Source organism: Pleurodeles waltl, chromosome 11, assembly GCF_031143425.1.
Source record: "Pleurodeles waltl isolate 20211129_DDA chromosome 11, aPleWal1.hap1.20221129, whole genome shotgun sequence".
In the NCBI taxonomy this organism is placed as follows: domain Eukaryota; kingdom Metazoa; phylum Chordata; class Amphibia; order Caudata; family Salamandridae; genus Pleurodeles; species Pleurodeles waltl.
The window spans coordinates 418,309,380-418,336,095 of NC_090450.1; the positions used below are offsets into that span (position 1 = coordinate 418,309,380).

Below are 26,716 nucleotides of genomic sequence, written 5' to 3' on the forward strand. Positions count from 1 at the left end.
ACGCCTCGAGCACTGAAGCAGTGAAAGTGAACTGAGCTGATGGACTCATTTCACTTTTACTTTCTCTGAAATGCCATTGTCATTTCAGAGAAAACAAAATAGCCTTGTGAGCTAGGGAAACTCTTATCCAACTCCTGAGGCTAAAATAAATAAAAGGAAATCACTCTCGATCGCACTAGAGGGATTGCCTGCCTCACGTGCGAGTATGGCCTGGATCTGTCCTCAGCACACAAGGACTGGTGTAGACGATGGCTTGGAGCTGTGTTCCACATAGGAGGGGTTAACCCCAACTCAGATTCAGATGTTCGCAAGATAAATAAAGTGAGTACTAGTCACAATAAAATCACCTAATACTTACACATCGGGCAGCAAATCAGTTTCTGTGCGCTTTATAAATTGTCAAGGTTATCATTTATATTATTATTATTATCAATCATATTATTGCTACTTACCTTTCCAGCCATGGCTTCTGATTCCTGTGAACCCTCAGCTGTTTTCTCATATGCCTTCCCCACTCTTGCAACAAAGTCCTTCACTGTCTCACACAGCACCCTGACAAAGCAAGAAAGATTTGAATTTTTCTCCAGGTGAGATAAATAAACACCTCCTAGCCTCTGGCACCCAGACTGCTGTAAGCTTCTTAAAAGTTTCAGTTACTGCCCACCAGAAGAAAAAGGTTTTGAATATATTAGTTAATTTATAAAGCGCACAGACTATAACCAGTATCATAATGGAAAAGAGTCCTGCACAGCCACACAGATGTGTATGGAGAAAAGGGAAGAGTACTAGGGACCTGTGGGAATTTGGTGGGAAAAAGGGAAAAGGGTCGACAGTTTGATACATTTTTGCAAGAATCTATCACTAACTGCTTACTACTTAGACTCAAATGACTCCTTAGCCTTAATCTCTAGTGTGAATGCTACCCAGAACGGTTGGCAGTGGTTTATACATTAGCAAGTATTCCTCCCATCACCTTTGTGTTTATCTCTAGTAAAGTGAACAATCAGAGCCCTGCTTGGGTCAACCATTTTTGACATCAGCCATTATACAAAGGACATCAATAACTCAAGACGCTGCCATCTATAAAAACTTTTTTTTTTAAACTCCCCCTCAACGGACAAATAAATGGCTGGTAATCAAAAAGGCTTACTAGGGTATCCAGCATTGATAATAACCCTTACCCTTAACAATAGGCAAGGAATCTACAAATGTCACAAACCTCAAAAGACGCTCATGCAGCTGTGAACAGTCACCAGACTCATCAAAGCATCCACCTGTGCCAACAAATGCTCAACTGGGCATCCACAAATGCCACCAAATAACATCTGTGTAAAGATATACAGGGTGGTCCTGGTAACCTTCAGAATCTTGGTCTATTTTATTTATAATTACAGAATGATCCTGCTAGGAAGGTAAGAAAAATTAAGAAGAATGATTTTTAACAAGAAATTATTTAGTAAGGGATCAAAGAACCAAACCTGACAGATTGAGTGGTGACTATCAACACGCCACTTAGCCAAAACGCACAATATTTAAGAATTGTAAGACAATAATATTATACATGGGGGTTCCACACAGTGAGGTCGGCGTGAGAGTGAGAACACAGCAGGGCAATGTAAAACATATATTACATCAAGAAGAGTGTGTAAACTATTGTTTTCAAAGTTAGTAAAAAGCGGTCAATTCGTCAACTCCTTATTTTTCCCCCACAATAGTCAATCTGCATCTAGCTCATAATTTATTTCACTGTCACCCAAAACAATGCAAACAAATGGGCTAGGCAAGTGAGTGACTGTGTTACAGACTGTCAGTCCATGGTACCTGATCCACTGTACTGCTTTCCTAAAAAAACACTTAATGGTGTCAGGAGGTTCTAATATTGGTTGTTGTTCTTGGTAGGTACGCAGGAGAGTAACCTACAGGAAAAGCCTTGTCTTATCATATCAGTAACGTCCAATCATTAATAAGGGGAAGAGGAGCCGGGACACGATGATTGGTACTTACAACCCGCTACCCTGGTATCCAGGTCAGTAGACATTGACAATACACTGTGAAGTGAGAACACCTGAATTATTGTAGTGTCATCTGAAAACAACAAGCACTTCATTGAAAAATGTTCTAATGGAACATATTATTGCGACTAATAGGAGCTCCCAGGTCCATTCAAAAGCAACATACTAAGTACTGTGTGAAAAGTTTTAGAATATGTCCTATTATCAGATCAGGGATGTAGCTAAGGGAGAGGCCTTTGCAATAAATGTGGCGAACATGTTTATGGACCATTATAAATGGAAAAGTTGCTTACCTTCAGTAGCACCTTATCTGGTAGAGACAATATCTAGTTGTAGATTCCTTACCATAGAATTGCCCCCAGGTGCCAGGCTTGATCCAGATATTTTTCTCGAGCAGTGCCCCTGCGCGCCGTTCGGTGTCATCATTCGGCTCCGTCATTCTCCATGCCGGTTCCGATATAGGTGCCACCCCGGTGTACTGACATCAGTTTCTTTTCATGACTTTCCACACCAGGAGCGCAAAGCCATGAGAAACACTGACCACGAGTGTGTCAAAACTAGGGCCCTGAAAGGGGAGTCCTTGTCCCTAGAAATCAGTTCACAGAGCAGGGAGGATGGGTGGTTCAGTAAAGAATCTGCAACTAGATATTGTCTCCAACAGATAAGGCATTACCAAATGTAAGTAACAAATCCATCTGCTAGAGCTATCTAGTTGCAGAATCATTGCCTTAGAACAGATACTCAAGCCATACCATCCCCTGAGGTGGGTCTCCAAACTAAGAGCAGACTAGCAAATCCTGCAGGACTGAACGAGTGTAGGAAAGTACCACTGTGGGCAAGGTTACCCCCCCCACACACATTTTGCCTAGTGTTGATGCCAACTTTGATTGAAAGTGGGCTGAGACCCTGCTAACCAGGCCCCAGCCCCAGTGTTCCTTCCCTAAAACTGTACCTTTGTTTCCAGAATTGGCACAACCCTGGCCACAGTTAAGTTACTTGTAAAAGGTACCTATGGTGCCAAGGGCACTGTGGCCAGAGAAGGTCTCTTAGGGCTGTAGCATGTATTATGTCACCCTAGGGGACCCCTCACCAAGCATATACAGACTGCCTTGCAGCTTGTGTGTGCTGGTGAGGAAAAAAAGACAAAGTTGACATGGCACCTCTCTCAGGGTGCCATACCACAAATCACTGCCTGTGGCATAAGTAAGTCACCCCTCTAGCAGGCCTTGCAGCCCTAAGGCAGGGTGCACTATACCACAGGTGAGGGCATAGCGGCATAAACAATATGCCCCTACAGTGTTGAAGTCCATTCTTGGACATTTTAAGTGCAGTGTAGCCATATTGAGTATATGATCTGGGAGTTTGTCACTGCGAACTCCACAGCTCCATAATGGATTCACTGAATACTGGGAAGTTTGGTATCAAACTTCTCAGCACAATAAACCCACACTGATTCTAGAGTGGAATTTATTGAAAAATACACACAGAGGGCATCTTAGAGATGCCCCCTGTACGTTAGCCAAACTTCTAGTGTAGGACTGACCGGTCTGTGCCAGCCTGCCACTCTCAGACAAGTTTCTGACTACATGGGGTGAGTGCCTTTTTGCACTCTGTGGGCAGAACCAAAGCCTGTCCTGGGTGGAGGTGTTTCACACCTCCCCCCTACAGGAACTGTAACACCTGGAGGTGAGCCTCAAAGGCTCAAGCCTCGGTAGTGGGGATGCCCGCTGCCCGGACAAAGCCCAACTTCTGGCAGCAAGTCCGGCAGGAAAGCTAGGGAAAACAGGGAGAAGTGACCACCCCTAGGGTGTCCAGAGCTGAGGTGACCCCATCCCTGCAGAATCCTCCATCTTCTTTTGGAGGACAGGGACCAAGAGGATTAGGTTTATGCCCCCCTCCCCAAAGGGAGTGGGCACAAGGAGGGTGTAGCCACCCTCAGGGACAGTAGCTATTGGCTACTGCACCCTCACCCCAAGAACGCCCCTAAATCTAGGATTTAAGGGCCCCCCAGAACCCAACTCACCAGATTCCTGGCACCCTAACAAGAAGACTTCTAAGCTGAAACCCCCAGAAGAGAAGAAGGAAGACAACAACTGCTTTGGCCCCCAGCCCTAACAGCCTGTCTCCTGCTTCAAAGAACCTGCAGAAGACCAGCAACCCGGCCAGCGGGACCAGCGACCTCTGCCCAACTCCAGAAGACTGCCCTGCACCCAGAAGGACCAAGAACTCCCAAGGACAACGGCTCTGTCTAAGAAAGACCTACAACTAAGGACTCCTACCTCACTCTGGATGTGTGTGCCGTGACCCCTGTGCACCCGACACCCACGGCCCGTGTCCAGGTGGTCCACCCAGCAAGAGAGGGTCCCCAGGCGATTGCGAGCAAGTGCCCACCCTGGGTTGACCTCTGCACTCCTCCACATTGAAGCTGCAGAGGTAATGCCAAGGACCGCCCTGACCGCAAAGCGCTGGGCAAAGATATCAGACGCCTAAAGAGACACTACACCAGCAGCCCCCGGGCCTTGAAGAAATGTCCAACCGGTGGTGTGCCCGAGACTCCCCCGTGGACCTCGCCTGCAGCCTCTGAGTGACTCCCGGGATCTCCACATAGACCAGCATTGGAAACCCGATGTCCTGTTTGCACCCTGCACCCGGCCGCCCCTGAGCCGGTGAGGATGTGTGTATGCTGGCAATTTGTGGCACCTCCAGTGTTCTTTCAAACCCCCCTGCTCTGCCCTCAGAGCCGGGGGTACTTACTTGCACGCAGGACTGATTCCGAGTACCCTCTGTCTCCATAGGTGCCCATGTTAAATTTGCTCAACTTTGACCTATGCACCCAACAGGCCCGTGTTGCTGGTGGTGGATGTTTGGGGTTAACTTGAACTCCACCCAGTGGACTTCCTAATGCCCAGAGACTGAAACTATATGTGTTGTAATTACCTGTAAAATAACCTAACATTTCTTCCCCCCAGGAACTGTTCCTGAAAACTGTACTGTGTCCATTTTTAAAACCGATTATTGCCAATAATTCACAAATTGTATAACTTACCTATTTCAAATAATAATGTACTCTTCATACCTGTGTGAAATACGAAACGTTTAAGGTACTTAAATGCAACTTGAATCTTGTGCTTCTCAAAATAAATTAAGAAAATATATTTTTGCTATATAAAAACCATTGGTTTGGAGTTAACTCATTGTGTGTGTGCTTCTTCTATTGTCTATGTGTGTACAACAAATGCTTTGCACTACCCTCGACCACACTACCATACAAGAGAGATTTAGTATTATCTACTTTAGCCTCTAATAAGCCTCTAGGGAACCCCTGGACTCTGTGCACACTATATCTCACTTTAATATAGTATATACAGAGCCGGCTTCCTACAACGGGCAAAGTGTCCGTCCCTAGGGACATGACTGTCCAGGCAGTAGAGGTTGGTAAACGTGTGCAGGGATGCCCACGTTGCCCACTGACAGATATCAAGGACTGGAACCCTGTGTGCTAACGCAGTGGTTGCAGCTTTATCTCTTGGAGAGTGAGCATGCAAACCCCCAGGGGTTGATTCTCATCCAGTGTGTAGCACATTTTATTGCTGAGTGTGACCCATCTGGGGATGGTTCTCTTCTGCACTGCCCGATCTTTCTTCTCACCCACATAAGCAACAAAGAGTTGATCATCCACCAAGAACTCTTTGGCATGATCAAGGTAGGAAGCCAATGCTCTTGTTAGGTCATGGGGTTGGAGTCTCTCCTCATCCTTAGAAGAATGTGGGTGTGTGTGAAAAGTAGGCAAGGTGATGTATTGGTCTACTTGGAAGGGCGTAACAACTTTTGGCTAAATGGAGGCCCTAGTGAGAAGCACCACTGTGTCGGGATAGATTGAAAGGTAGGGTGGCTTAGATGACAATGCCTGCAGCTCACTCATCCTGCGGGCAGAAGTTATGGCCACAAGGAAATCTGTTTACAAAGTGAGAAGCCTGAGAGGACAACTGCAGAGAGGATAGAAAGGAGCGCAAATTAGGAATGTCAGAAACAAATTGAAATTCCATTGGAGCATAATGAATGGGGAAGGAGGAAACATATGAGTACGGTCTTTAAGGAACAATGGAGACTTAAACAAGGAAGGTTGATCAGGCAACTGTAAGAAAAGCTGAAATTTTCAGACAAATAACCTTTAAGAGTGCCCATAGCAGAGCCCTGCTTGGCCAACGAAAGGATAAACCACAGGACCTCAGAGAAAGGGGCAGAAGGGGGGTCAACAGACTTGACTGAGCACCATGCCACATATTTCTTCCAACAGGTATATAACCGTTTAGGTGGAGGGATGCCTGGCTGCCAAGATTACATTACAGATTTCAGGCGAAAGTCAAAAGCTGTCAACTGCTGCCACTCAATCTCCACCCAGGAAGGCGGAGACTGGACAGGATCGAGGAGAGAACCCTTTTCTGATGCTGCAACAGAAGATCCTCCCAAAGGTGCAGTCTGATTATAGGATCGTGGCCATATTCCGTAGAGCTGGATACCAGACTCTTCGTGCTCAGTCCAGAGCCAAAAGGATTACTTGAGCCTGGTCGTTCTTGATCTTCTTGAGAACTCTAGGCAGAAGGTGCATGTGTGGAAAGGCGTACAGGAGGGCCTGAGTTCCAATCAACACAAAAAGCATCAAGAGATTACCCCCATGGAAACTCCAACTCACAATATTGCTGACATTGCGTGCTCTCTGAGGAGGTGAACAGATCTAACCAAGGCTCTACCCACTGCTGAAAGAGACCTTGAGCCACCTCCGGATGGAGAAGCCATTCGTGATTGACTAAGCATTGTCGCCCGAATTAGTCCGCTCTGGCATACAGAGAGCCCACCGGATTTTGAACGACCAGAGAAATGCCCTGTTGTTCCAGCCACATCCTAAAAGCGCAGAGCATCTTCACAAAGGGTCCACAACCCCACCCATCCTGCTTGTTGCAGTACCACATGGCAGTTGTGTTGTCTGTGAACACTTACACTACCTTACCTTTGAGACGGAAGAAATGCTTTCAAATCCTAGTTTGATCACCCGGAGCTCCAACAGGATGATGTGGAGGCCGGACTCTACCAGAGACCAGATGCTTCTGATCTCCACCTTTCCCAGGTGGCCGCCCCATCCCAGGAGTGACACATCTGTCACTACTGTCAGATCTGGTTGGGGAAGGGAGAGGGATCTGCCTCTGACCAAAACGTGGTTTGTTAGCCACTACTGCAGATCTTGTGCCATTCCCTCTGCAATCTGGACTATGTCAGAGAGATTCCTATGATGCTGAGCCCACTGGAACATCAGGTCCCACTGCAGAGCCCGCATATGACACCTGACACATGTCACCAGAAGGATGCAGGAGGCCATGAGGCCCAGCAGCCTCAGAGCCATTCTCACTGAAATCCAAGATATAGGCTGAAACATTGGTTTCAAAGCCTGAATATCCACCTCTCAGGAGGATACGCCTGAAATTGCACTGTGTCCAGAATAAGCATCTGAGAGGGAGTTAGGTGTGAGCAATGAAGATGGGGGTGCGCTGCCAAGGGGCACGAGCGGCACCAAGAGCGTTGACATCTGGACTGGTGCTGGGGAATATCCAATGGGTAAGACTGACGTCGGTCCGGATACACTAACACATCCATGGGTGCCCTTTAGAGCCGAGACCGAAGCCACCGGCGAGGAACCCTGAAGGGGTCCCTTCTGATCCGCTGGCCCATAAGGCGCACCAGCAGAGTCAGGCTGCCCAAAAATGAGGAACATGGCCTCATAAAACTCCTTAAGTTGGGCAGGGCTCACTCTGGCTCCCGGAAAATCTGGGAGGCTCGGAGTTAGCCCAGCCCAGGCTCCGCAGGGGGAAGCCTAGATTGACAGTGCTCCCGCTACCTTGTCGGCCGCCTGACGAGGTGGAGGCGAGTAACGTTTCACTTTCTTCGACTTCTTCTTATGCCTCAACTTACTTGATTGTCCCAAGGACTTTGAGTAGGACGACAAAGAAGGGGGACTCTGCGACCAATCCAGAGACCTTCCTCTCGACACAGATTCTAACTTACGCAGAGTCCAGTGTCGGACAACCATCATCTTTAGGGACTGCTCCCTCAAACCTTTCGGGTTCATGACCCAGCACTCGGACAATGATTTTCAAGTTGTGGTCGTACTCCAGACACTAAAGGCACACGAGGGGCAGATCTGACATGGATATCGCCCGATGGCAGGACCTGCAGGGCTTGAACCTTGCCCTACGTGAAGACATCTCCAAGGGTAGATCATTCAAACAGGCTTCAACAAAAGTTGAAAAAAGACCAGTCAAAAAGTGACTGACGGGTAGCTCTTTCTTCAGATCAGCACTGGCTGGGTGGAAAGAAAATAAATGACATCAGCACACCGGGGTGGTGCCTATGTAAGACCCGCAATGTCATATCCGGCGTGGATGACTGAGATGACGGATGAGGAGCTGATGGACACCACATCACGGTGCACAAGGTTACTGCTCAGGAAAAATTTCGGGATTCAGACTGATGTCTCTGGGGAAATCTAAGGTAAGGAATATGCAACTATATGTCCCTATCAGATACAAACATTTATTTCAGACTAGTAATCTTTTCAACAAATCATCACTATGTGGAGACGTTACATAGATGACATCATTATAATCTGAAAAAGGATGAGTCATGGCCTGGAGTTTTTTTAGATGGCTCAATGACGATCAGAAGACACACAATTCACCATGATATAAAGCTAAATGGAAATCAATTTTCTAGACATTACGATTAAGCTCGGTGACAACAAACTTTACACTACGCTATTCAGAAAACCAACAGGAAGAAATACATTACTGAGGTGTAACAGCCACCATCCCAGGAATGAGAGATAATCTCCCTTAGGGCACTTTCCCGAGATTATGTAGGAATTGTACTAAAAAGACAGGTTATTTCAGGAATTCAGATGTCCTAACAGTGTAATTACTAGAAAGACGATTTCCAAAGGGACTAGGAAAACTGTCACACAAAAGTGTAGTTTTGCCCTTGTGAGACCCCAAGAGAAAGTACCCAAAAAGAGGACCAGATAATTTAACTACAGTTAGCACTCCTAGTATCCCCTTCAAAAAGTGTTAAAATAACACTAGAACCTTCTTGCATTTCAATGGGGTAGTAATTATAGGACCGCATAGTAAGATCCTATGTGCCATTTAAGGAACAAATGACCTTACAATCCTAATGTCATTTACAGCTGGTAAGTGGCAACTATAAACGTGGCAAATTTAAGGCAAGTAATTCTGTATGGAAACTAGAGAGTTTATGCAAGGTAATAAAATGCATGTGCTTAAACATCACTCAAATTTTAACAATACTAATGTAATTTAATTGATTATGTGCCCATGCAAGATACCATGTCGGTCAAACACAAGAGAAAGCAAATCAGGTCAGCCTACATGATTGTGGTACGATAAGATGTGCCTCTCGGGGGCGGCACTAGCTGAGTGGTTTTTGCAAGCGTATCACAAACTAGAAGACAAAAGATGGCTGGTGACTGAAAAATGTGGTGGAGAACTCGGTCAATTACTGACAACACAGGAGTGTAAATGGATACCTAACATGGACTCTTTAAATATAATGGACTCAGTGAGTATGAGGAAATGCGACAAATTATGGGATTTTTAAAACATGGTTAATTGCATTATACAATTTTTCTACCTCTGCTAATTTGTTTTTTATATGTATGTACGCTGTGTGCCTGATAAGGGCACTCCCTTTAGTTATGATACTATCAAGAGACATTCACTTGCAATGATACTCCAGTTCATGTTTTACCAGTCACTTTATGGATGAAACTGCTATTTCTAGCGTGCATGTCACTGTGGCAGCATCAATAGATAAAAATTGGTCTTATCTTGCACAGCTGTGCGTGAGCACTGGTAAGATACTTTTCATTTTTTGCTCCCTCCAAAGCGCACAAGCTCCTATCCTAATGTTAAACCTTTTAAATGCCCCCCAGCTTACATAGAATACAAAACACCGGAAGCCAGCACTTGACTTGGACATTTTCTAAACCACATGTGTAAAAAAAAATAAAAAAATACACGTTTAGTGATTTTAGTGTCATCATATTGTTGCTGCGCTGTCTTTTCTACCTCCCAATTCCACTATTTATAGAGAATAATATTTTCAGTAAGTAGACTTTTCCTTTATGAAGTGAGACTGCACATTTATGTACTCTATTACAAGCTCTTACTTAAATGTCATAACTTTTAAATGGGCCCCAGCTTAGCCACAATACTTAACACTGGAAGTCTTAACATTTTACCTTTGTGAAGTTAAGACCACATGTTTAATTACAAGTTCCCATTTAAATACAAGACTTTTTGCACGGGCCCCAGCCTACTCATAAAGCTAAACACTGGAGACTTGAACAAAAATCTATTATTTTTTACTTTTCTAAGCCACAGGTGTAAAAAAGTGACACACGTTTAGTGATGACTGCGCAATTCTTTTTGGCATAAACTGTTTAATGTTCCCAAGTTTCATCATAATGTTGCTGGGCTGACAAGTCCAGTGAGGTGATTCATTAAACCACTTGCTCATGGCTCCATTATATATAAGTGGGAGTAGGAGTTAGGTATTGGTATCAATTTGATTGCATGTATAACAGTTCACTCAGTAGCTAATGCACTGCTTTTAAAATGGATCTGGCAGCATGGATGTACAAGTTACTTACCTTCGGTAACAAAATATCTGACAGAGACATATTCTAGTCGCAGATTTCTTACCCAAGAATTTCCCCCAGGCATCAGACTGGATCCGGAGATTTTTCTTCGAGCAATATCCTTGCGCGTCGGTAGGTGATGTCGGTTGACTCCACAGGTGTCGTAAGCGTCGTGGTCGCTGTGATGACGTCGGGAGTAGTACATAGATGCAGCCCTCGTGCAGTGACGTAAATTTCTTTTAACGACTTTCCACGCCAGAGGACAGAGCCACTAAGAACACTGATATTGGTGTGCCAGAGCTCAGGACCTAAAAGGGGGAATCCCTGTCCCTAGAAATCAGTTCGCAAGCGGGGAGGATGGGTGGGCGGTAAGGAATCTGCAACTAGAATATGTCTCTATCAGGTATTTCACTACCGAAGGAAAGTAACTTGTACATCTGATAGAGACTTCTAGTTGCATATTCCTTACCTTAGAATAGATACCCATACAATGCCATCCTCAGTGGTGGGCTGCGAACCAAGATCACACTAGAAAGTCCTGTAGGACCGAACGACCAAAATAGCTGCCTCGACGCACCTGACTGTCCAGGCAGTAGTGCTACGCAAAAGTGTGGAGGGACGCCCACGTAGCGGCTTGGCAGATATCCAGGACAAGAACTCCGCGTGCTAACGCAGTGGAAGCAGCAGCTGCTCTGGTGGAATGAGCACGCAGGCCTTCAGGAGGCTGCTTTTTGGCCAAAGCGTAGCACATTTTGATGCAAAGAAGCACCCATTGAGAGATAGTACGCTTTTGCACCGCCTTCCCTTTGTTCGCACCCACATACCCAACGAATTGTTGATCGTCCACCCGGAAATCTTTAGTATGATTGAGGTAGAACACCAACGCTCTTTTTAAGTCCAGACAGTGGAGTCTCTCCTTCTCATGGGAAGGAGGTGGGGGTGCGTAGAAAGTAGGCAAAGTGGTAGACTGGTGTAGGAAATTGGCTCTGTATATACTATCTCAAAGTAAGAGATAGTGTGCACAGAGACCAAGGGTTCCCCTTAGAGGTAAGATACTGGCAAAAATAGATAATTCTAAATGCTATATTTTGTGGTAGTGTGGTTGAGCACTAGGCTTATCAGAGGGTAGTGTTAAGCATTTGTTGTACACACACAGGCAATAAGTGAGGAACACACACTCAAAGACTTAACTCCAGGGCAATAGTTTTTATATAGAAAAATATATTTTCTTAATTTATTTTTAGAACCACAAGTTCAAGATTTGAAGTAAATACATAAAATGCAAGGTACTCCACAAAGGTAAGTTAGGAACTTTGAATTAGAGCAATAGCATACACAGTTTTGGCAAAAATGGCAATAAGCTATTTTAAAAGTGGACACTGCAAAAATCAACAGTTCCTGGGGGAGGTAAGTAATGGTTAGTTTGTCAGGTAAGTAAAGCACTTACTAGTGTAAGTTCCTGGGCATAGGCAGCCCACCGTTCAGGGTTCAAAGCAACCCCAAAGTTACCACACCAGCAGCTCAGGGCCGGTCAGGTGCAGAGGTCAAAGAGGAGCCCAAAACACATAGGCGCCTATGGAGAACAGGGGTGCTCCGGTTCCAGTCTGCCAGCAGGTAAGTACCCGCGTCCTCGGAGGGCAGACCAGGAGGGTTTTGTAGAGCACTGGGGGGGGACAAGTAGGCACACAAAACACACACTCAGCGGCACAGGGCCGGCCGGGTGCAGTGTGCAAAGCAGGCATCGGGTTTTGTATAGGACTCAATTGAGGGACCCAGGGGTCACTCTAGCGGTGCAGGCAGGGCACAGGGGGGCTTCTTGGGCCAGCCACCGACTGGGTTAGGCAGAGGGTCGCCTGGGGGTCACTCCTGCACTGAGGTTCGGTTCCTTCTGGTCCTGGGGGCTGCGGGTGCAGTGCTTGGTAAAGACATCGGGTTCCTTGTTACAGGCAGTCGCGGTCAGGGGGAACCTCTGGATTCTCTCTGCATGCGTCTCTGTGGCAGTCCAGGGGGGTCGGCTCAGGCCACTCACGAGGTCGCAGTCGCCGGGGAGTCCTCCCTGAGGTGTTGGTTTTCTGCAGGTCGAGCCGGGGGCGTCGGGTGAAGAGTGGAAAGTCTCACAGTTCCAGTGGGAAACGTGAAGTCTTTAAAGCTGCTTCTTTCTTGCAAAGAAGTGGCAGGTTTTTAAAGACAGCCGCTGTTCACAGGAGTTTCTTGGTCCTTGGGTGCAGGGCAGTCCTCTGGGGCTTCAGAGGTCGCTGGCCCCTGTTGGACGTGTCGCTGTTGCAGTTTTCTTCAAAGTTGGGAGACAGCCCGGTAGGGCTGGGGCCAAAGCAGTTGTCGTCTCCGTCTTCTCTGCAGGGCTTCAGGTCAGCAGTCCTTCTTCCTGTTAAGGTTGCAGGAATCTAGTTTCCTAGGTTCTGGGGTGCCCCTAAATACTGAATTTAGGGGTGTGTTTAGGTCTGGGAGGGCAGTAGCCAATGGCTACTGTCCTTGAGGGTGCCTACACCCTCTTTGTGCCTGCTCCCTTTGGGGAGAGGGGCACATCTCTATTCCTATTGGGGGAATCTTCCAAAACCAAGATGGAGGATTTATCAAGGCAGGGGTCACCTCAGCTCAGGACACCTTAGGGGCCGTGCTGACTGGTGGGTGACTTCTCCTTGTTTTTCTCATTATCTCCTCCAGCCTTGCCGCCAAAAGTGGGGGCAGTGGCCGGAGGGGCGGGCATCTCCACTAGCTGGGATACCCTGAGGCTCTGTAACAAAAGGGGTGAGCCTTTGAGGCTCACCGGCAGGTGTTACAGTTCCTGCAGGGGGAGGTGAGAAGCACCTCCACCCAGTACAGGCTTTTTTCCTGGCCACAGTGTGTCAAAGGCACTCTCCTCATGTGGCCAGCAACATGTCTGGTGTTTCAGGCTGGCAGAAACTGGTCAGCCTACACTGGAAGTCGGGTATGTTTTCAGGGGGCATCTCTAAGATGTCCTCTGGGTGTATTTTACAATAAATTGTACACTGGCATCAGTGTGCATTTATTGTGCTGAGAAGTTTGATACCAAACTTCCCAGTTTTCAGTGTAGCCATTATGGTACTGTGGAGTTCGTGTTTGACAAACTCCCAGACCATATACTCTTATGGCTACCCTGCACTTACAATGTCTAAGGTTTTGCTTGGACACTGTAGGGGCACTGATGCACATATGCCCTCACCTGTGGTATAGTGCACCCTGCCTTAGGGCTGTAAGGCCTGCTAGAGGGGTGACTTACCTATGCCACAGGCAGCATTTTGTGTGATGCCATATCGCCTTTGCCTTATTCTCCCCACCAACACACACAATCTGCAATGGCAGTGTGCCTGTGTTAGGTGAGGGGTTCCATAGGGTGGCACAACATATGCTGCAGCCCTTAGGGACATTCCTTGGTCACAGGGCCCTTGGTACCACTGGTACCTCTTACAAGGGACTTATCTGTGTGCCAGGGATGTGCCAATTGTGGAAACAATGGTACATTTTTAGTGAAAGAATGCTGGTGCTGGGGCCTGGATAGCAGGATCCCAGCACACTTCTCTGTAAAGTCGGCATGAATACCAGGTAAAAAGTGGGAGGTAACTGCAACAGGGAGCCATTTTCCTACAAAGACTCTCAGGCGTGGGGTGTTGGGACAGGAATTTAGAGGGTCGTTCAGAGCGGGTCGATGGCGACGTGCAATAGTCCTATTCACAGGAGCCCCTGTGTTGGGTTTGGACCATGTACCAAAAAGGACATCAGTGAGGACTTCATTAAATGACAAAAGGGGTTCTGAAGTAGAAGCCCCAGGCTGAAGCACCTCTGTCAGGAGATTAGACCTGACCTCTACAGTAGGACGCTCAAGGCCAAGGACCTCAGCTGCCCTACTGACCACCATACCATAAGTTGCTCCCTCCGCCGTAGCCACGATAGGAGGAAACAGCATGCCAGCATCAGGAGAAGTATCCAGACCACTGGCTTCGCCAAATTCCTGTGCCCAGTCCATAGTAGGGTCATCCTGGTATTCATAAGGGTCCAGGGACCCCTCCAAGTCCTCTCCATATTCGTACCCATAGAAAAAGGGTCTGAATCTGACCTGGGAAAAATAAGCACTATCGAAGCCGGAGGCGGCGTTGGCCGACGCCACTCCGACTCCGAGTTGATGGGGAAAAGAATTGGGTCGACGTCGATAGTGGGCACCACCGACGTCAGGAGAGTCGATAATTGACCCAGCGCCGGGGAAGGTCTCAAGGGTGCGACCGGCTCCGGTGTGGATCCGCGCATGGATCCAGAGGTGACCTCCGTGGCCAGAGCCGAAGCCGTCGGCATGGAACCTGAAGGCCCTTCAGCCGAACCCCTTGGGCCCGAAGGTGCTGTATCGGGGTCGGCCCGACCAAATATGAGGCGCATGGCCTCGTAAAACTCCTTTAGTTGGGCGGGGGTCGCTCCGGGTCCGGGAAACTCTGTGAAGCGCGGAGCTGACACAGACGCAGGCTCCGAGGACGGAGGCCTAGTGCGTGGACGCTCTTCCTGTGTCACGACGGCCAATCGGCGGGGCAAAGTCGGAAAGCGATGGGACTTCTTTGACTTCTTCTTCTTCTTACCTTGACCCGAGGATTTAGAAGAAGATGAGTGGTGATGACTCTGCGACCGATCTCGAGACCTTCCTCTCGAATGAGACCGGGACCTACATGGAGTCGAGTGCCGGGCTGCCATTAGCTTTAGGGACTGCTCCCTCAAAGACTTCATGTGCATGGCCTGGCACTCGGAGCACGACTTTGGGTCGAGGTTGCACTCGAGGCACCACAGAGAAATGCGATGAGGATCCGTCACCAACATCGTCCGATGGCCGTCCTCACAAGGCTTGAACCCGGTCTTCGGGGACATCGTCGACGCACCAAAGTCACACAGAAAAAATTCGACAAAGCGGTCGAATTCGGCCAAAAATTAGCCAGAGTAGCTTTTGTCCGGATCACCGCGTGGCACGGAAAGATAAGAATTGACGTCACTGCGTGAGGGCGGCGTCTATGTAGTACTCCCGACGTCATCACGTCGACCACGACACCTGCGGAGTCGACAGACGCCACCTACCGATGCGCAAGGGTATTGCTCGAAGAAAAATCTCCAGATCCAGTCTGACGCCTGGGGGAAAATTATAAGGTGAGGAATCTGCAACTAGAAGTCTCTATCAGATATAAGCCATTAGAAATCCTTCCACTTACGTTCTTGTTTTTAGATGACACTTCAATATTTCAGGTGTTTTCCCTTCACAGTGTCTCATTGAGGTCTACTGACTCAGATGAAAGTATAGCAGACGCTAAGTCCCAACCACTGTGTTCCCTCCATCTCCTTCTTACAAATTACTGAATATTACTGACATGATAATTTGAGGCTTTTCCTGTAGGTTCCTGTTCTGCGTATCTACCAATACAAAGGACCTATACTAGTACCTCTGAACATTATAAAGTCTTTTTTGAGGGAAGCAGTACTCTGGATCAAGTACCAAACATGAATAATCTGGAACACACACTCGCTTACCTGCCTATTTCATTTGTTTTTATTATATTTTTTTTATTTACTACCTTTGAACATAATTTTTCACAAGCTCTTAGTTTTCTATGTTGACCATTATTCTGTGGAGATCTCACTTTAAAGAGCACTGTGCCAATCTCACCTTGTGGAACACCTATATATAATGTTCTTGTCTTACATTATTTAATTATGGTGTGTTTTGGCTAAGTGGTGTGCTGTGTAAGTCACAGCACAATCTGTAAAGAGGGATTCATGTACCCCTTAGCAAATAATTTCTTGCTAAAAATCCCTTTTGGTACCTTCCCAGCAGAATAATTCTGGAATGATATGCCAAATTGCAACAGAGTACCTAACAGTGACCAATAACCTTAAACGCACACTGGTACATTCACCAATGTTTGGGAAGCTCACCATGGACACATTCACAGAGTCCAAATCTTGTTTCCCTTGTTTGATGGTCCTATCAACCATAACATTGCTCAAAATCGCCATCAATGTTCTTCCCAGGTCCCCAAATGCCTCAAGGCCTCTATTTTTAAAATAATGACTCCAAAGGACACCAAAAGTTTCACAGTTCTACTTTGCCAACCCTATGTATCTTAAAACTCCAATTAATGAAATGGCAACGCACTTGGCAGATGAGATGACAACAGAATGTTGGTCCGAGCTCAGAATCTTGGTCAGATGAGCAGTTACAGAGTCTTCATAGAAGAGAATTTGTTGGACCTGAAAACAAAAAAAAAAGTCTCTAGTTACAATAAGATATATAGAATTGTCGGAGAATAAACATCAAAATCTAAAACAGGACTGTTTTCTGGAGGAGAAATGACCACAAAGAGTTGAGGAAGAAATGGTCAGGAAGTAAATCAGAACTTAAATATACAAGCAGCATAAATGGCTGACCCATAACTCTGAAACAAAACTAATGCGGCCACAACAAAACTGGCACTATTGGATGGATGAGAACTGTGCCTGGAGAAGTGCAATACTGCAGTACAAGAGTTTCAGAAAATATATTTGTACATGTTAATTCAGATTACTTGATAGCATAAGAAAAAAACCCTGCAGGGAGAAACAAGACCCATTTTTTTTGTTCTCGTTTATAATTGGTAATATTGATCTGGGTCTAAATCCCATATTACCAACTATCCTTCTCCTTAAAACAATTATAACACGAAAACCAATTAACATTTTTTATAACCAAATTTTACTGATTTTCAAAAAGAAAACATAAGAACACACAGTAAACTATCCCACATGTCTATGAAGGAAGCACAGAATAAGATGGCACACATTCGTATTATACAGCCGACCCTTGATTTTCCCACCACCTGCCCCAATAAGTGAGGTTTAGGTAACTGAGTTGGACCATGCAGAGTCAGTCGGGGATAGGAAGCGCTCTGGGAGGCAGGCGGGCTTCACATCAGTCATCGTTAAAGTCCCCCCACCCATTTCTCCCACCTCAGCACAGGTCTGTAAAGTGGTCTGGAGAATTAATGATTAGAGAGCAGTATGTTCTTTAAAGAGTACCTTTACACAGTTTCCCTATCAAGATCTTGGCTTCAAGAGGGTTAATTTCTGGGATGTGTGTCCCAATGGGTAGGTGCTCCGGCAAAGCTTTGCATAGGTGCGGCTAGCAATAAAACTGGGTACGGAGAGCCAATATTGCTTCTGCATCTCGTGGAATGACATCAAGGGATCCCCTCGCCAGACGTCTTCCAGGCGAGTGATCCCTATTTTGTCTCATTGTGCGAAGCCCTGTAGGCCCGTCATGTGATTCAGCTACGTTCCCTGCCACAACACAGTCATTCCAGTAAGTTTGCAGTCCCATATGAAGAAGCAAAGTGCCGCCCTCAAGCCGAGTAGGGTCACTCCAATGCAATCAGGGAGTAACTGTGGGGATAAGTGTCAAGAAGAGCAGGCCCACAAGACTGCTCGGGCCCAAGAGGTTTAGTTCTGCCCGAAAGGCAGGGTCATCCCATCCGCCAATAAACCAGTTGTCTATAGTCACAATTTGGGCTGCCAGGTGGTAGGCATGTCGGTCCGCCATTCACCATCCCTTCTTCATAGTAAGAGTATGCTAACAAAGGCCACTCAGTGGTGGCCTCCCATCTAAAGAAAGGTGATGATTTTGAAAGTCAGTGTTTGTAGCCATCGCCTGGGAATCTGATAGGGATAATCTGCAAGGGCATAGAGAAGACACGGGAGACACATCATTTTAAACAATGCTACACTTCCCAGGGATTGAAGAACAGTCGGTTCCACCATTGCAGGTCTCTATTCAACCTTGTCATGAAGGGCAGTAGGTTAAGATTCCATGTTAGTGGCAGGAGATTAGAAATGTGAATGCCTAGGTATTTAAAGGAAAGACGGCACAGTGGGATCCCAGAACACTAAGAGTTCCTGCACGTGTTGTCCGTCATCGGCCCCGGCAGGGATGTCATGTCATTGATTTGAAGTCCGGAGGCTACCTCGTAAAGACCAAACATCGAGGGTCTGAAAATAGTGGGTCCTTAAGGAACAGTAGAAGGTCATCGGAGTATAAGGCTATATGCTCTTCTGGTCCTCCTCCCCAAGACCACCCTTGTACATCTGCTGAGATGTACCAGAGGCTCAATTGCCAACACTAATAAGAGTGGGGGGATGGGTCTGCGCTGGCAGGTGCCTATGTGGATTAGAAAGGGTGGTGAGAGGATACCATTAACATGGACTTGGACAGTGTGCCTGGGATAGAAGAGGTCGACAAGCCTACTACTAATGGGCACAAAGCCTGCTGTTTGCACTGTCTCCAAAAAGGCCCACACAACAGTATCAAAGGCCGTTTCAAAATCGATGAGGAGCAAGGCCATAGGGCTGTTGATGCAGTATGCTTAGGATAAAGCTGGTTGGGACTCTGGGGGTTCTACTGTTTGACATAAAGCCACATTGGTTCGGGTGGATCAGATGCAGAAGGGCTTGGCTCAGTCAGATAGATAAACACCTTGAGGTAAGCATTGATAAGAGCGATAGGCCTGTAGCTTTTGTCAGAGGGCTTTTTTACTTTGGGTACCACGACAGTGGCCATTTCCAAATCTGGGGGAAATGACCCGTGGTGCGCCGCTTCTGTGTATAGAGCCGGAAGATTTGGAAGTAGAAGGAGCCGGAACCAATTAAGGAACTCCACTGGGAAACCATCTGGGCATGGTGTTTCCCGAGACAAGGTCTGGTAAGGCTGTCAATCTCTTGGGTCGTGATCATTTGGTCGGGTCATGGGCCAAGGATGATGGAATCGAAGGCAGGGTGTCTCCACTAGTATTGGCAATTCAAGTTTTGGCAAGGAGGCCGGCGTCTCCGCATACAGCATGCAGTAGTAGTCTGCAAAAATCTGTGCCACCTGGATGACATGTAAGCAGTGTCAGTCTGCAGCATCTTGAATGGACCGTACAATTCTAGACGCTGAATCTTTGGTTGCCAGTCAGTAGTGGAGTTTACAGGATTTATCTCATGCCCATACACGCATTAAGTAGATGCCGTCCAACACTGTCTGGCATTCGCTAAAAAGATTTGCATCAGCTGGGATCTTGCCAACACAAGCTGATGGGCAAAGTCATCCAATCGCAGGCGGTTTATCTGCTGCTCCACCGAAAGGATTTGAGCCTCCAGGCCAGTCATCTGCGTCACCTTCTGTGTTTCTTTGCCCTGATGTAGCATTTGATTAAAGGTCAGACTCACTGGAAGCCCAAAAGGTCCCAGTGTGGGCCACTGTGTTGCTATTTAGCATAAAGGATGACTTAGGCCCTGGTTATGACCCTGGCGGTCTACTGACCCTCGGAGCCACAGTGGCGGTTTCACTGCCGACAGGCTGGCGGTGAAGACGGCCACATAATTAGTCTGGCGGGTTGGCATCTGCCAACCCGCCACATTCCCGCCTGTACAGCCAGGGCGGTTGGACCCGCCGGGCTGGAGATCTGCATCTCCTACCCGGCGGTCCAATGAAGACCGCCAGTGGTATTTGGAGCCGGCTTTCCACAAGGGTGTCGGCGGCTGTAGCACAGCCACAAAAACCCTGGTGAAAAGGGTACCAGTGGCAGGAAATGTCTTTCCTGTCACCGACAGACAACTCCTCCACCCCCCTCCCGAGCAAGCCCAATACCCCCTCACCATACCAGAACCCCCCACCCCACCTTATAGTGCAGCGCCCCCACCCCCTGCCCCCTTCTAGTGCAGCACCCCTGCATGTAGGCACAGACTCCCACACGCACTTTGCATACACTCATTCACGCACCTCGCATACACCTAACACTGACATACATGCATTCACTCACAAGCATTCATATACGCACTCACCTCACCATTCATACACACATTCAGTACACTCACACACATGCATAGACACTTACATTCACACATGCAGACAACACCCACCCACTCACACACACACACACACACATACACACACAACACCCACCACCCTCCGACTCACCTCCCCTGTCAGACGATTGTCTTACCTTGTCTGGCAAGGAGGTCCTCCGGCAGGGAACAGGAACGGCTGCTTCTGCCGCCGGCAGCGCCCACCATCAGGACACTGCTGTTGTGTAGCCATTTTAGCTATAGCTCCATGCACATTATTTTAGCATACTGGGCTTGCCGCTGTGCACTTTAACCTAGATATATTTTATTCAGCTTCATTTATTATTTTAACAATAGCCACTTTTGCGGTCTTGTTTTATTCCTCTCTATCTAGCTGTTTTCACCTAGGCCAGAACTACGTTCTCAAACAAGACATTCTTGTTCACTTTGTGCTTCTTTCAGGCTGCAGTAAGTAAGGTTGCCGGTGAATGTGGTAAAAGTTTTGTCTCTGGTATTCATAGAAAAACACACATCCTTACGTAGGGTCATTTTCTTAGAACATCACCTGTTTTATTATAAAAACACTTCCTTGTACCTTACATGTTAGAGGGAGATTCCAGCCAGAGGACCACAACTGTATGTTGATTGCTAAACGCTTCGCTACAGCTGCTTATGCAGACTTCAGGCCTTCGCTCAGGTATGGGGGATGATGTCTTCCCAGGGGAACCTGAAGGGCAGAACTAGGGCTTAACATGCTGTGCTCTATTATAGCCTAGGTAGGAATTAGTCTATTGACTAGTGGCAATATGGTAATGTTATTTCTATGCTTCACTCTCCTTGTCACAATTCTAATTCTGTCATGCTGTATCATCCTGGTTATTGCAGCACATGCTTTGTTATCTAAGATGCAGTCGCTTCATTAAAACCCTATAGAAACATATACTTCCTCTGCTTGTCATTGTGTATGTGAGACTAACGTAATTGAGAGAAAACGGATGAGGCCTGAGTTACCACGATTTCCTTGGGGAGTCAGTTATGTCATGCGCTCAGCTGCCCAATCATCCCTGCTCTTGGGTAGAGATGAGGCACTGCTAGTTAGCTGGAGCAAAACCCGGATTAGGGCGACAGGTTTCACCTGTAGTGAGTTAAGACTCAGTCTTCCATACCGCAGGCGATTCTGCAGCTCAAATCCAGTAGTCTCATTCGAATAATGAGAGCCTACGCGGCACTGCTAAGCTGTATTACTGCTTGTAATACAGCTGGTGGAGTCCGTTTAGCGGGGCGGGGCCAGTGGTGGAACTGCCCATGTGCCTCCGACCACCAGCACGACTTCTGGAGGATTTCTGCCCAAAATGTGGCAGAAACCCTTCAGTACTCGTGATCTGGTGGACGGAAGACTGCCAGCACTGGCGGTCTTCTGGCAACTGTGGCTTTGGCGGTGTTGGCAAAAGAGTCCAAAGTCAAAATGAGGGCCTTAATCTCTTTCTCTATGAAGAGAGCACAGTGTTGCTCCACAAGGTACCTGGCGCTATGGGTCTTAAGTGCCCTTGGAGGTGCCCCATTTCAAAGAGGAGGGGAGCGTGATGCAAAATGCCGCAAGGGAGAACCTATATACGTGTCAGATGAAAAATGTCAGAGGTTGAGAACCAAATCTGATTGATATGCAACAGCATTGTTTTCACTGCACATATCTGGGTGTACGAGTATGATACCAATCCCTCCATGCGTCGCAAAGACCTATCGAGTCTCCCCAGAAAGAGTGCTGAGAAACATGGGCACAATGGCCTGGCCAGTGAGGGCCGGCGGTATCTAGATCAGGTTCGGGATGGCATTAAAGTCGCCTTCGATCAGTGCAGTACCCAAGGGAAGGGCTTGCAGGAGATTGTGAAGCATCTGCAGTGTTGATTGAAGCTACTATTGGGGAACATAGGCCGAAAGAAAGTTATAATGCCGGCCATGGAGCCAGACGTCAGCCACATATAGCGCCCCTGAGGGTAAACATGAGTAGTAGAGACCACCAGTGGAAATCCTCTATGCAGTAAAATAGCCAATTCTCAGGAAAACTGGTATGAAACACCAGCTCATAGCAGAAGCATCCAAGAAAAGAGAGCATTGCACACCCAGCAAATTGGTCTCCTGAAACATAACCACTTTGGGTGAAGGTGGTTCACATATCGTAAGCTGGGTGGATCGTTTAATGAGGTCTGGGAGACAGTTAACATTCCACAATAGGACTTTAACCACCTGAGAAGGTAAGGGGGTTGGTTAGGGCAGCCATCTTGCAAGAGAGCGGCCATGATACTAATTGTAGGTTGGTCACAGTGTGAATGATCGGTGTGTCGCAGCGCATGTGTGTTGTGTGCAAGGATTGTGGTAGCTGAGTGCAAACAAAACAATCAACCAAAACAACAGCCCCTCCCTCTAACTTCTCACCCTGCACGCCCAACCCTGAAGTATCTTTTGCCCCAACCAAAAACATAGCAAAGGTCAAGAAGCACCTGAGGCCATCCTAAAGTCCCTGATTGCACCTCAAAAGGATAAGGGTGTCTGACCACAATCTAAATGTATCTTGTTACGAAAAACCTAAGAATACCCCTCCCTTCCCCCACCACCGGCACCTCAGATAGATGCATCTATTGGGGAGGCACAGTATACACAGTACAGTTCTGTAATGAATTGCTAAGATTGCTCTGAATCTCACAAGGATTCAGACATCACAAAAGCACCCAGGGTCGTCATCAAAGTATGTGAAAAGGTCTGGGATGTCAAGATAACAAAACTTCAGGGTCGGGAGCTCCGGCTGCACCACCATCGCATTGTGAGCTCACTGAGTCCCGTCCCCTCTGTGGGGTGGGTCAAGCCTTCCGAGAGCAGGACCTCATCCTCATGGGGCACAGATTTGGGGGGACATCCCCCACCTGTGCCTTGGCGTTCTTCAATGCACATGGGTGTCAGAACTTTTGCCATTCCATTGCCCATTCCCAAGCCTGCTCCGAAGCAGTAGGTTGAAGAGTTGAAAATCACTTTTAAATGGACAGGGAAGAAGCGCATTTAGCGGAGGTTAAGAGCCCCATTTACTGTGTGACATCCTCAAAGGAGTGTCTGCGCTGCTGGACTGCGCATGTATAGTCCGGAAAAATCATGACCTTGGTGTTTTGGAAGCACAGGTCCTGGGGCTGTCTGGACCTGCATAGAATGGCATCGCGGTCCAGACGATTGAAGTTGTGTGCGACAACAGGACGAGGTGGGGTTCCCGGCAGCGGTCAACTGACACAGGAACAATGCACCCTCTCCACAACAAAGCAGCAAGAGAGTTTATCAGCAGGGACCCAGGACCGGAGCCACTCCTCGAATAGTGGCCAGATGTCTCTATCCCTTCGGGCAAGGCCAATTAATTGTAAGTTATTCCTCCGTGAACAAATCCAATTAACAATATTTACAAAAGTATCTTGTGATATTTTAAACTTTAGTCAGTAAACCATACAATGACTACAATTCAAAAACAGCACACTTTAAAAAATGTATAATCAAAGAAAAAACTCAACCTAACAATCTCTAAAGCAATTTGCTCCTGATCATTTTTTTTAAGTTTTTCAACATAGGAAGCTCGATTGGTGGCTTGGTTTGGTGTAACGCTACTTACCTTGGGTAACACTCTTTCTGGTAGAGACTCTATATAACTGCAGAATGCTTACCTCCTGGGTATTTCCCAGACTGGAGCTGGAAAACTTTTAAGCAGTAGCCTATAAGTGCTGGTAGACTATTCTGCTCCAGAATTGACATTCAGGGTCCATATAGGCACCACTCCAGTGCGCTGACGTCAGCTGCTTATGATGTTGTCCACGTTCCCAGATAGAGAGCCTCAACAAAAAATTGGCTTTGACCAGTGTGAAGATTCCTAGACATAAGATCTCATTAATAGGTAGGGACCAACTCACAGAATGAGTAGCATGGGAGGGTTGGTGAAGAATCTGCAGTTAGACAGAGTCAATAGTCAATACCAGAAAGAGCGTTATTAAAGATAAGTAACTTGTTCTTCTAACAGGGTTCTTCTAAATAAGACTTCTAACAGCAGATTCCTCACCTTTTGCATAGATATCAGAGCAGGATATTTTAGGAGATGAGCCTGTGAATTGGCTGAACCTAGAAAGTCCTGTCAATCAATCAATCAATAGATTTGTATAGCGCTTCTGGTCATCCATGAGGGTATCCAGGAGCTGGCAGGGTCCAGTTGATTAGCCGAATAACCAGGTCTTGAAGGATTTTCGGAACTCTGGAAGAGATGGGAGATCCAGAGATGATAAGGTAGCTTGTCCCATGTCTTCACTGCTGGGCAAGAGAAGGAGCGGCCTCGGCCTCTGATACATTTAATGCGGGGTGAAGGCTAAAGAAAGGGAAGTGGAGAGAAGGTGTCTGGTGGGCTGATAGAAGTTTCGGTGGTGGTTCAAGTAAGTGGGTCCGCAATTGTGTAGGGTCTTGTATGCATATTTCAGTAGCTTGAACTGGCATCTTTTCTGCACAGTGAGCCTGTGGACTTCCCTGAGGCAGGGTGAAGTTGTGGGTTTGTCTAGGGAGATCCAGGATGAGTCTGGCTGCAGCGTTCTGTATGGTCTGTAGTCGTCAGAAGAGGAGAGCTGCTTTTCCTGCTTAGAGTGTTGCCGTAGTTCAGTCAGCTGGAAATGAGGGCCTAGGTGGTGGTGCGTCTTGAACTTTGAAGTAGACATTTGAATATCATACAAAGCATGTGGTGGATGAAGAGGCAGGAGGAGGAGACGAAGCTGACCTGAGTTGTCATGGTTAGTGTTAGAAATGGGGGCTCTAGTTGGCAGTCGGTTTGCACCAAGTCAAGTAGGGACCCTCACTCTAGTCAGGATAAGGGTGATACCCGCTCAGATAACCACTGCTCACCCCCTTGGTAGCTTGGCACGAGCAGTCAGGCTTAATTCAGAAGCAATGGGTAAAGCATTTGCACACAACACACAGTAATAAGTGAAAACACTACAAAAAGACACCACACCAGTTTTAGAAAAATAGCCAATGTTTATCTATATAAAACAAGACCAAATACGATAAGAATCCAACATACAGTAAGAAAAATATGAATTATGCAAGATTTACTCAAAATTACAGTTCCTTGAAGTCGATAGCTCCACTTGGGGCTATCAAGGCGTTGTGATCTACAAAACCAACAGTTCAGGCCGGCCGCGGCTTTGCGGGCCAGCTATGGTGTTGGGAAGACCCGCAAACATTACCTTGGATTTGCAGGGCGTCGTGATCCTCGCGGTGAGCTCCGGAGGCGGCGTCACTGACGACGCAGTGTCGGGTCCAGAGTCGGTGCAGGAGTTGTCGGGCCCTTGAGGTCACACGCGTTGCAGATCTAACTCCAGGCTGATGTAGTCAGGTGCTCCGGCGCCGGGGCTGCGGTGTGAAGTGGGACAATGCGACATTCGGTGCCCACCGGTCACGGTACAGGCAGCGGCTCGGTCACAGCGTCCAGCAGCATCGGTGAGACCAGGGCTGTGGTGTGAAGCGGGGTGGTGCGACGTGCGGTGCCCACAGGTCACGGTGCAGGCAGCGGCGCGTCGTTGCTGAAGCGCTGTCATTGGTAATCCTAAGGACGGGACGGTGCTTTGTGACCCTCAAGAGCAGTGTCCACAGGACATGGTGCAGGCAGGACGCCTGGTGACGACACAGGAGTCGATGGTGCTGGCGTCGGTGGACCAGGGCTGCGGCGCAGGGACGGTGCTTTGCGTTCCTCACGAGCGGTGTCCACAGGCCACGGTGCAGGCAGCGGCGCCGGTGTCAGCAGGAGCGTCGTCGTCGGGGATGCTCAGGCTGCGGTGTGAGCAGGCGATGCCGGAGTGCGGGGCCCACAGGTCACGGTGCGAGCAGCGGCTCAGTGAAGTCGTCTGATGAAGGCCTCGGGGAGACCAGGGTCGTGGTGCGAAGCGGAACAATGCGACTCCGTGTGGCATTGGCAGGTCAAGGTGCAGCCCAGCGGTGTCGCAGTGGTTTCTCCTTTTGAACAGCACAATGCACACAGTTCCCAGTGCTGCAGGTCAAAGAAACTGAAGTCTTTGGTGTCCCTGAGACTCCCAACAGGAGGCAAGCTCTACTCCAAGCCCTTGGAGAATTTTCT

General features: G+C 47.6%; 1 protein-coding gene across 4 annotated transcripts in view; it reads right to left on the minus strand.

Annotated features, from left to right (window-relative positions):
* DGKD (diacylglycerol kinase delta) overlaps window positions 1–26,716 on the minus strand; it is a 1,336,482-nt gene that overhangs the window by 754,590 nt on the left and 555,176 nt on the right. For all 4 annotated transcript variants that reach the window (XM_069213762.1, XM_069213763.1, XM_069213760.1 and 1 more), the window contains exons 13-14: window positions 16,880–16,974; window positions 453–552 (exon numbers count right to left, since the gene is read on the minus strand). In XM_069213762.1, the coding sequence (XP_069069863.1) occupies window positions 453–552; window positions 16,880–16,974 (195 nt within the window). The remainder of the gene's footprint in view (window positions 1–452; window positions 553–16,879; window positions 16,975–26,716) is intronic.